At 40.6% G+C, this 11,128-nt stretch overlaps 1 protein-coding gene across 1 annotated transcript; it reads left to right on the forward strand.

The window, feature by feature from the left end:
• Positions 1–1,113: 1,113 nt before the first annotated feature.
• On the forward strand, positions 1,114–3,341 carry cox7c (cytochrome c oxidase subunit 7C). The gene is made up of 3 exons (XM_070904809.1): positions 1,114–1,260; positions 2,674–2,821; positions 3,241–3,341. The coding sequence occupies exons 1-2, from the start codon at positions 1,186–1,188 to the stop codon at positions 2,788–2,790; spliced, it is 192 nt and encodes a 63-aa protein (XP_070760910.1). The 5' UTR covers positions 1,114–1,185; the 3' UTR covers positions 2,791–2,821; positions 3,241–3,341.
• Positions 3,342–11,128: the final 7,787 nt, after the last annotated feature.

Genomic DNA, 11,128 nt, shown 5'->3' on the forward strand with positions numbered 1-11,128 from the left:
CTCTGCCTCTGTGCCGACTCCTTCCTAATCTTTCTCCTTCTCTCCTTCTTTGTGCTGTCAACCAAAAGGCAAACATAACAACCAAACAGAGTATTCATTGTTATTGTTTTTTTAGGGGTGCTGAGATGAAATGTAGGTATGCTTGAACACCTCTAGAAAGGGTCTGAAATCGCCAATGAATGAGAAACAAGTCGGGTGAAGAGTAACAGACCTAGACTATCAAATAAATCAATGCGCGCGCGCACACACACACACAGCTGCAGTTTTAGCCTGAGGCTCATTTGGAAAAGTTTCTTATGACATTGAAACCTATAAACTTTATACTCATCTACACAAATTCTGAATAAACAGTAGTCTGCATCATAAATTATTAAATCAAACATCCTCTAAAAAAAATAAATCCTCTAAAGTGATATGGTGTAAAGCCCAGTTTGCACACATGAGCACTAATCAATGAAAAGGTAGCAGCAGCAGTACTTAGGGAGGGTCATATCAGTCATTATGTCTGCTCTATAGTTATTACCATGGCTGTGATATAGTTTTCACGAAGGCTGCAAATGCAAATAGCTTATCAAACAATAGCTTTTTACTCCAGTGAAGCCCACAAGCACACACACACATGTGAGTCAAAATACCAGATTTAAGTCTATCAGTATCTTAGTCTATCAGTATTTTCAAATGGGATAAGGAGATATTCACTGACTTGACTACACCTAATTAGACCAATCAATTTTAAGTTAGTCTTACTTGATCTGTCAAGGACAGAACAACTATAAATTGATTCAGCACACTGTCTCAAGCAGTTCTCTCTCTCTGATGTGATAAATGATTCCTAAAGTGATATGTCAGTTTTCTAAACAAAGCTACAGGGAGACTTCAAACAGATGTGTCAGATGTAGACACATACAAACACACGCACAAACTTAGCAAATAGCATATATAATATAACATAACACATTTAAATATGCATCTCTAAATGACCAACAAACATAACCTCAGTCATTGCAGGGAGATTAAACATTGATATATGCAGTTGCCGCTTTTCAGTTATTTGAACTACATTTCCCAGACATTATAGCCTCATTTCCATTTCCCATAACCCTTTGCGCCGTTCTACTGCTTACAGAAACAAGAAGGTCGCACATAGCAGCGTTGTACTGAGACAGAGAAGAAACCAGACTAATCATGCTGGGACAAGCTGTAAGGCGATTCACGACGTCTGCTGTTCGTTCTTCACACTATTCTGAAGGGCCAGGGAAGGTGAGATTACCTCCTTAAAGCAGAATTATTGTTTTAAACTGGATATTGTCTGTATCCGGCCTTGTCTGTATCCACAGCCTAGTTAGCTAGCGTTACTTGGAGGTCATTTCAATCGAGAGCGTGATTGTAATGCTACCAAAACTAGCCACAGACACACGGTAACAAAACATTTAAAGATGAGGACAGACTTTTAAGTGTTGACTTGTTGACGGACAGTCCTGGATGGTGACCTGTTGGTTATCATTAGCTTAGCTATGAGGTGGTAAACGTCAGTTAGGGTTAGCTAACTCACGACATCAATGCTACCTCGTTAGCAAGCAACTTTAGTTAAACAAAATTAGCCAGGTAAAGGTATCTGATATGTCGGCATTAATTTAATGTGATGGATATATCTTGGTAAGACCAAATGGATCCACTAACACTTGCAGTAATGTTAATAGAAATGGCTAAACGCAGTTGTTCTGTACTTCCGGCTAACTACTGTAACGTAAGGTCACACCTGTATGCTAACGTTAACAACAAGCGAACCTTGAGAAAGGTGATCCTAACGATTTGGAGTTACTGTTATCAATTTGAACATGCCTCACTTTTTCTTGTAATGTAATGGATTTCAAGTCTTTTTTTATGTCTTTGCACACAGCAGTTTGCTTCGTCTAGAATGACATATATATATATCTCAGAATCAGAAATACTTTATTGATCCCCGGGGAGAAATTGTACAGTATCGGAACCGGTGCTCCCATTCAAGAGTAGAAAGTAGCATAATTTAGAACTAAGAGTATGTACAAAATATAAAAATAAGAAATAGAAATAAAAAATATACACATTTACAGTATTTAAGTGAAAAATAAGTTAAAAATATATACAATAACAATGTATATGTATGTGTATATATGTATGTGTGTGTGTGTATGTATATATATATATACATTTAGTGTATACACTAAATCAAATCGTTCACTTTATTTTCCTACATGAAATTTGTTGAGTTCTTAAAATGCAAAATGTTCACGAAAGCTAGGGGAATGTAAATGTAAAAAGTGCACTCAATATCATTGAGACACTTTGTGCCCCCTCAGTTTTAATTTCACTGGCATTCCCTGAACTTTAAATGGCATTTTTATCCTGAGCCCGTCATTCATTTCCGACCCTGGTTGCCGAGTAATATTTGATTGTATTATGAAGCTCTTTGCACAGATATCCTGCATATAGTGTCAATCATTTATAAGGAAACTGTATAGTAACCTCTTCATTGCTGGGCACAAATTTAAATATCATATTTGGACGACAAGTGCTTGCTAATAACAGTGTGCAGTCAAAAATAGTAGCAGTTTAGTAAGGAAAAATGTAATCTAAAGAATTGCATTAAATTTCTTTCAGTGTCACTGCGTAATAATACCCTTGTCTTTACAGAACCTGCCATTTTCCGTGGACAACAAGTGGCGTCTGCTCGGCATGATGGTGGTGTTCTTTGGCTCTGGCTTTGCATTCCCCTTCATCGTCGTCAGACATCAGATCCTGAAGAAATAAAATGGCCCAGTGCTATTACTCAGCCTTCAAGGTAATTATGACTGCCATGTTTATCTAGCATATCTGCTTTCATTAAAATGTCAGGATGATGTGGCATTTGCTTCAGCTTTCGTTTGAATAGTGACCTCAGACAATGACAGTCCTTCACTGCACCTCCTTAGCCTTTTCCGCAGTGGCACATCTTAAATAAATTACCTGTATGTCTGAGAGTGGCGGTAACAAATGTCATGTGGGTTTATATTGATGCTATGTTGGTTAGATAAGCTTTCACTTTAGCAAGTTAATGTGACAGTTTATTGCAGACATCGATGTGTATCAGATGGGTACAGGTCAGAGTTGTTGTTGTCACATTTATCTTTGCTGGTGTTAACTCAGAAATTGCTTTTCTGTCATCACATGTATGCAAGTCATCGTATCACTTTCTGCCCTGTTTTCTTGTTCTCCCCACAGGTCGTCAGCTGGAACGTATTTATCCATCAGAGTTCTATCTGCGCAGAAGAATGGGAATCTCTTAATTTTCTTTGTAAATAAAGTTTCCTCAAATATGAAAATGTCTATTCTTATTCTTTTTTTTTTTGCAATACCAGAATATATTTTACATGTAAAAGCCATTATATTTCCAGTACAGAGTAAATATAATAAAGTAAGTGATTTAATTTATTTAATCTCTTATCAAGCTTGCTCTAATCTAATTTTAGCTACCGAACAGGCTTGATGTATTGTGACATGCTTAAGAATGTGTTTATTATATAAGCTAAAAGGTATAGAATCTAGACATTAAACCTGATTACTAGTTACTACCTTTTGATTAGTTAAATACATGTTATATGCAGACATATTTATGTCCAGGTCCTAGAAGATCAAGCAGATTCGTATATTATTCATACTAACCAATTATTCAGTATGAAGCTATTAGCTGAATATAGCCTCCAGTGCTCAGTGTGATTTGGCCTTTTATGATATCCACATTAAGTAGTGGTTCTACAGGTTTATGAATGCTGTTGCCAGTCTAAAAATACTAACTGACCTTATTCAAGTACTTAGTAGATCCCTACAGATTAATAAAATGTCTAGCCTGTTGGCTGAAAGAAGACACTGTAAAAGTTTACAGTGAACCCATAACTTTCTAAAGTTAGACCGTTTGTCGCCAGCAACCTCGAGCGAATGAATAAAGTGGAAATTGAAAATTGGTGTGAGAAGGCTTGCATTGAAGAATCCAGTCCTGCTGCTCTTACAGCTAGTCTGATAGGTATTGTTCCCCTACCCTATAGCTCAGCTCTGAATAACCTATTTCAGTTCAATTAACCCTATGCTTCTGGCTATAATTATCCAATGACAATGTATTAAAAAGGGAGGTGTGGCAGCTCAGTTGGTGAGGAATGTAAAAGTTAAGAGGTTCTCCATGCACCTCTATTCAGCTCTGCCTCATGCCTGAAGTCATTTTTTAGAATCGGTTAAGGTTAGTTTTTCATTTGCTTGCGCTGTAAAGCAGAGGTGGCTTGGTTGGCCTGAAGACATGAGCAGAAACATACTGGGACAAGCTGTAAGCATGAGAAACAACCTGGCGTATACCCTTTGTAACCCCCCCATCCTCTGATTTTCACACACACACACAACTCGCAGGAACTTGTAAACCTGTCAGGTGGTTGGTTTTGTGTAGTCTTGCATTTGTAATGATGTTATACTGTCTGTGCCTCTGGGCTTCCTGGATGGAATAGCATTCAGGTCGTGCTGCTCTTGCTAGGTGGTGATAAAGTTATCAGACATTTAATGGGGTCAACAAGTGGGAGCCGATATTTCATAGGCGTGTTGTATTGTTGTCGCTTAGAATAGGCTGACCTTTGTTGGGAGCTCAAGGGCGGGAGGGAGGCTTTTCTGGTCAAAAACACAACTCAACACATAAACATGGCACCCTGCTTTATCACAGCACACTAAACTGCACACTCGCACACAGCACGTTATTAAATATGCAAATGTCTGTTACCAAGGCACACAATTAACACCCGCATAGACACGCACAAATCACAGATTAATATAGTAGTCTGCACCCAGCAGGCCTTTTCTGTTAACATACACCTCAGATGCAGTGTCATTTCCTTAAGTTTCTTTTAATTAAGCGGAAAGCAAGGTGGGGAATGGGAAAACGTCAACACTGCATAATGCATGTCACTGTCTGCCCAGTGACATCTCAATAGCTTTTCTGTTTACCATGGAAAATGCTTTGCCTTAAACAATAATCCTTCCACAGAATGGTCCTTATCAGTATGTAATAAACCATCATGATCAAGTGTGCAAGTTAGTTGACGTCCTTCAGCTCCTGATGTGAGCCACACTTCACGCTTAGTCTTTTTGAGTACATCTCAAAGATCACTCTGCTTTGTTCGCAGAGAAAGAAGGAGCTCTCAAGTGCCATTGGAGACAAATGAGCCTCATTGAAGCAATATTCCATCCAAAGTCTGTCTTTTGAGTGTCAGACACTCGTCCCCATACTTGAAAGGTGACTGTAAAAAGTTACCACCATCCTTCCTCACATTCAGCATGTCAATTAAAAGACTGCAGCAAGTTGTGGGCAGTGATTTATATCCTTGAAAAGCAGAGTTTTGTCCATCCAGTGGAAGAGTTTGGTTCCGTGCTGTTACAGTGGGGGGAAAAACTGAAAGCTCGGCTTTTGTGCTCTGAACTCTGACAGTACGGCACTGACTGAACAGAACTGCCAGCAGCTACTTTAAATTTTACAAATGGTTCACTTGGGTGCTACAGTGCACTCCAGCACTCAGAGTGCTAATTTAGGAATGTCCCCAACATTTGGACCCCTTTGCAGAAAAAGAGAGATTATAAAGAGAGACACATTTGCTCCCTCTGAGAGTACAAATTTAGACTGGCATCGGCACTTTGAGAGATCAGGTCTGAGACGAGTGTCACATTATCTGGGCATCTGAGAGTAAAAAACATGTACTAAGCATTGGGTACATATTCTCTGCCATTATGCTGCTAACAGGGGCTTTTAAGAATCCTAGTTGATGCCAGACCCCAGCAGTGAGGACCAATTAGACACAATGGTGTTATCTGGACAAGGACCAAGCTGCAGTGCAGCACTGGCGACTCATGAAAAGTACATAAGGGTGTGCTGGCACAGAGCATGTTTCCGGAAGGGTCCTACGGTGCTCACAATAGTCTACATCACACATTTTAGATGAGCTTGCCATATCTCCACTGCGTGGCACTTTGAGCGGCTGCAGGAAGGAGGCAGGGGGGGAGACAGAAAAAGAATACATTACAGGAGGATTACGCACCCAGCATGCCAAGTCTCTTGCAGGAGTTTGTCATGCTGCATTTAGTATGTAAGTGTGGGGGGGAAATGAAAGAGAGAGGGAGTGCTATTGTGCGTGTCTGTGGTTTTTGTGCGGTTTGCCAGAGTTTACGCCTTCATTGTAGCCAATATCTGGTAAATTCATTATTGTAATTGTCATTCCAAACGCTTTACATTCCCTGGTGTACAGACACTAATTGAAACAAAGTGTAGTCATTAAAGACCAATTCCATATCAGCTTATCACCATTCAGTGATTGTTTATCGTCATGCATTGCACACAGCTACAGAGGTGAAATGCCTCAATTACAGCATTGCAGCTTTTTATTTTCCCTTTTATACAACAAACTATATCGTTCTATATGTTCTTGCAGATGTGTAAATCCCCTTATTTGCTGTATTTGGCCATTCATTGCAGCCTCTGTAGACTGCTCAATAATAGACTTTTCTGCATCTCACGTGTGGAATCTAATTATAGACTCATTTGCACTTCAGAGGAGAAGATGGGGGGCTTAGCTTGGTGTAAAGCGGGCACAGCCATCTAATAAAAAGATTCAACATTTTATTGAATCCCCTCAGTTAGAGGCACATTTCACAACCAGCCGCAGTATTATAGTCAAACAATTACGTTTGTAACTGTTAGTTGTTGAGAGCGGACTCATTAGTGATTGACAGTTATATAAACATTTGCTTACTCTGAATGAGAGTGGGTGCCTGGCAAATACTCCACAGACTAAATTACCCCTCTGGGTGAGTTGGATGAGCTCTAATCAGCACTTTGTTGTAAACATCTTGCACAGCAGCTTTTCATTGTACCAACCAATCAACAGATTCCATCCAAAACCAGGGACGCTCTAAATGTGGCCCACCCATCATATCAGCATGATGACAATAAGAGGTGAAAGCAGCTGTCTCCAGTTGCTGAACAACACCCTGGCACTGCACTGTCAGTCAATAAAGTTTCAAGGACACGCTGAACTCCTAAGTTTTCTGCTAAGCCCATCCTCTTTCCCTGCCTTCTCTGTTTACCACACTCCACCTCAAAGATGCTGACTTGTGGAGAAGTGCGGGACTGTCAGCGCAGGAAGATGAAGTGAACGTGCACCTCCCACTTCGTCAGAGTAGGGCTCTACTGCCTCAGCCAGGAACTCCACACAATTAGTCCAGAACCTCGAGGGGATGGCTGTTCATAGGAGATGAATGCTCGCAGGATGCCAAGCCAACTCATATGTGTGTATGTGTGCGTTTTTGTATGTCATGGAGGAAAGAAGTGCAAGAGAGACTTTAACACTCGGTGGCATTTAACAAACAGTCTGCGATAAGGGTAAAAGAGGAAACAAAACTGAGTGTATCAAAAAGCCACAGTGTCAGAAGCACACATGATTATACGTTATAGAAAATTACACACTCTCTGTACAGGACATATCACACTTTGCAGCCTTTGTCATTCATTAATGTTGCAGTACCTTTGCTTAGATAAAAATACATGCACTCAAGCACCTCAAGGAGACCTACCCTACATTTTTTCCAACAGTGGCAGATCACAAAGAGGTTGTGAAGCCAAAGGAGAAAAATGTGTCGGATGTCACTTCAGGTTTTTTTGCACATTCAGTTTGATATGAAAATATCGGGTGCAGAGACCTGGCAGGGACCTCGGTCGAGATCTGAAACTGGCATAATCTCTACATCCCCTCCAGCCCACTTTAGTCCCCAGAACAGTCTTCAGTTCAATAATGCAGCACTACACACTGCCAGAGTTAATAGTAGCAAGTTTCAGGGTGAAAAAGTTTTCATTTTAAATAATCATGCCCACTTCAGTCCGAGCTCTCCCACATTAAGCGTTATGTTAATGCCTCTGAAGGATCGGATATGCATTTTCCTCTCTGACTTCATACAATATACAGTACATTTCCAATTGAAAAGCATATATTTTTATCTTCCATTTTACTAGCTGTCTGTTTTAAAATACTTCTTTGCATATTAACATGCCCAGCTAAATCAAGAGGGTTTGAGATACTTTGTCTGGTGTGCGCTGTCTCCTCTCCAAGTCCTTGTGACTGAAGGCCGAGCGATGTGAATTTGGTTTTAATAACAGTCCCTCGGTTTTGTGTTTCTATGAAAGTTACAGCCTGTCTAATTCAATCCATTGTAACAACTGACTAATCTCAGGCCAGCAATTAAAATTTCCCAACAACATGCCTTTATTTTCTGTCAATGCTACTTCACAAACACATACTAAAATGTTGTTTTTTGGCTTGTTATACCCATTAGTATTAGTTTTTTTAGGACTGTAAAGCAGTGCAGATGCTACATATAAATGTCAGCCGGCTTGTTCACTGTAACAAACCCCTCTCAGTTTAACCAGGACTGGGTTGGGTGGGTTCCATGTGATCTACATAGAAGAAAAAAACTAACAGTTGAAGAAATCTTTCATTCTAATGAAGCATCTCTGGGGATGCTTTCTGCTGTGCTGGAACTGTGCAAATATAGTGTGGGAATAAGGTCTGACAATGTGACACTACTAGAGATGGAAAGTGAGAGGAAAAAAAGGAGATGCAGCTGATCATTTGTTGTTGTTTTCTCTGCCATGGGTTTTCTTTCCTCCCACAGATAGAGAGAAAATATTTGAACCTTTTCTGGGCCAGAAACTGTGTCTGTTGCTCTCCAGTGGTCTCCCTCCCTTGTTACTCTCACTGGGAGAGATTCAACCCACGGCATTTCACACACTGAGAGGCATCCGCCACAAACCTGCATATTCACATGCACATTTGCACACACATAAGCCCCCGAAACAAATGCACAAACATTGTTCAAGTACATCCACAGGAACACTACTGAAATATGTATACAGTGTTCGCACAAACACACAAGCACATCCACGAGTCCAGACACACTTTGGGACAAAGAAATCTGTCATATTTCTGTTAAAGCCACAGACAAACTACATTTTTGAGAGTACATCTATCTTATTTTTAGTTGCATAAATTAAGAGAGAAAACTAAGCAGACTAAATGCAGCTGTTGTGCAATCAGCAGTTCTCCCTAAAATTGGTGTCAAATATGGCTGGCAATGTCCATCTTCATTTTACAAATGCACATATGGAGAATAGTTTTATATAGCTCACATTTGCACCAACTGTACAGACAACTGCATTGACAGATATTGATGGATATACAGTACAGAAATGGGCGAAGAAGCTGCTCAGGTACAGGAACCGCATCTCTATTGTTCCCCATTGGGAACAAAAACTGTCCCGAAGTCTGAGAGTCAGCACTTTTATAGTTTTTGCAACTCTGTTTACCATATTTGCAAGATTTCTGATGTAGCTCGGCAGTAGTCTCCCAGGACAGAGTTGCAGAGGTACGAAGGTAGAGAAGCTGTACAGTGGTGCACTAGTGTACTGTTACTGGGTAGCCTGATAGCTCCCCCATCTGGACAAAAACAAATTATCAGGCTGTAACATGCAATGAATTCTGGCTTAAAATACTTGCAGTGCCAAGGTCACAGCTGGCGCATGATGAGACAATTGCTCAGCTGGAATCAACGCTCTTTATAGTTCAAACAACTTTTCAGTTGATTTTCTTCACCGCAGTCATGTCCTTTGATTGTCACACATGCATATTAATGATGAGTAACTCGGGGCAGGTCAAACTTCGACAACCCCATTATATGAAGCTCAGAGCAGCACAGTAAGAGTTCATACAAACACAATTTCACATAGTTTTGGTCATTTGTTCAGAGGGCGGGATGCAACAATAATTGTTTGCTTTGAACGCGGGAAGAGAGCACCAACAGAGTCACAAAGGCAGAACTGACTGTGCAGGGGAAACATGAATGAAAGGCCTGTGTCTCGCAGAGACAGGGAGGGAGAACTGGGGCAGAGAAAGGCACGGGGTGCTCAGATTGGTTTGTTTCTCTGCAGACCAGTCTCTTTCCAGGGTGTTCTTTGGACGCCACAGATGTTTGGATGAAACGAGCAGGCACAATTCGGGTTGGCCTGAGTTCAGTTTTGTCTGTGAATGGTGCCTTTCAAAGCCCCTCTGAACCACATGGCGCCCAGGACCTCAGCCACAAAGCCTCACTAGACTAACTCAATATTGCAAACATAAATACCTCTTTTATTCTTTTATTTTTTTGGATTCTTCAAAGGCACAAATATTTGTTGTACAAATTTGATGACATTTTGAATGCACCACTGCATGACATGTAATCCCTCTGGTACTTTCAGTTCTTTCTGAACAGCACTCAGATTTGCTGTCAGTGATGAGCCACTTAAAGTTATGTTTGGTGAAGCCCAAAACTTTTTTTCAGCAATTACCCAAAGTTATACAAATTGAATTACCTTTCACTTTTAGATTGACACTGATATAGATCACTTCAGTGTTTCTTAAGATGTTCATTTTGTTAGATCTTTCAACTTTTACAATGCAGGCTAACCTAGAGAGAATTACTCAGTTATCCTATTTCTTTTTGCAATTATAAAGACATAAGATACAGACTAAAAAGCCTCTTCACTGATTAAATCGTTAGCTGCTGGTTTTAGTGTGTGTGTGTGTGTGTGTGTGTGTGTGTGTGTGTGTGGAGGTCTGCACAAACAAAACTATCCCACTGCTCCATAGCCTCTTCACACAGATAGGAGAGGCCAAGATATCCAATTAATAAGAGAGGTTAAAGTTGACTTTCCACTGGATGGTCCAATCACAGTAGGCGCCCCGGTTAATTTGGTGAACAAAGTCAAGGCAGGGGTGGGTGGCCACTTAGGGAAAAGCGAGGCGAAGGAGAAGGGATGGATGAGAGGAAGCACGATAAGGACTGAGGGAGAGATTGCGGCCCCCTGACAGCTCAGCTTGCATTGCAAATGAGGAAGCTGACTGAACAAAAACATTTGCTGAATCTGTAATGGGAACGATCAGACCACTTCAGGAGAAAGCTGTGTGCTGCAACAAAAGACCAAAACAAAACTTTTGTGACAAGCAGAGCTAGATAAGTCCACTGCAGGTTTTAATGCCGCTGTGGAATGAGTCTTTAT

The sequence above is a fragment of the Enoplosus armatus genome, chromosome 4 (assembly GCF_043641665.1).
Source record: "Enoplosus armatus isolate fEnoArm2 chromosome 4, fEnoArm2.hap1, whole genome shotgun sequence".
Classification (NCBI taxonomy): domain Eukaryota; kingdom Metazoa; phylum Chordata; class Actinopteri; order Centrarchiformes; family Enoplosidae; genus Enoplosus; species Enoplosus armatus.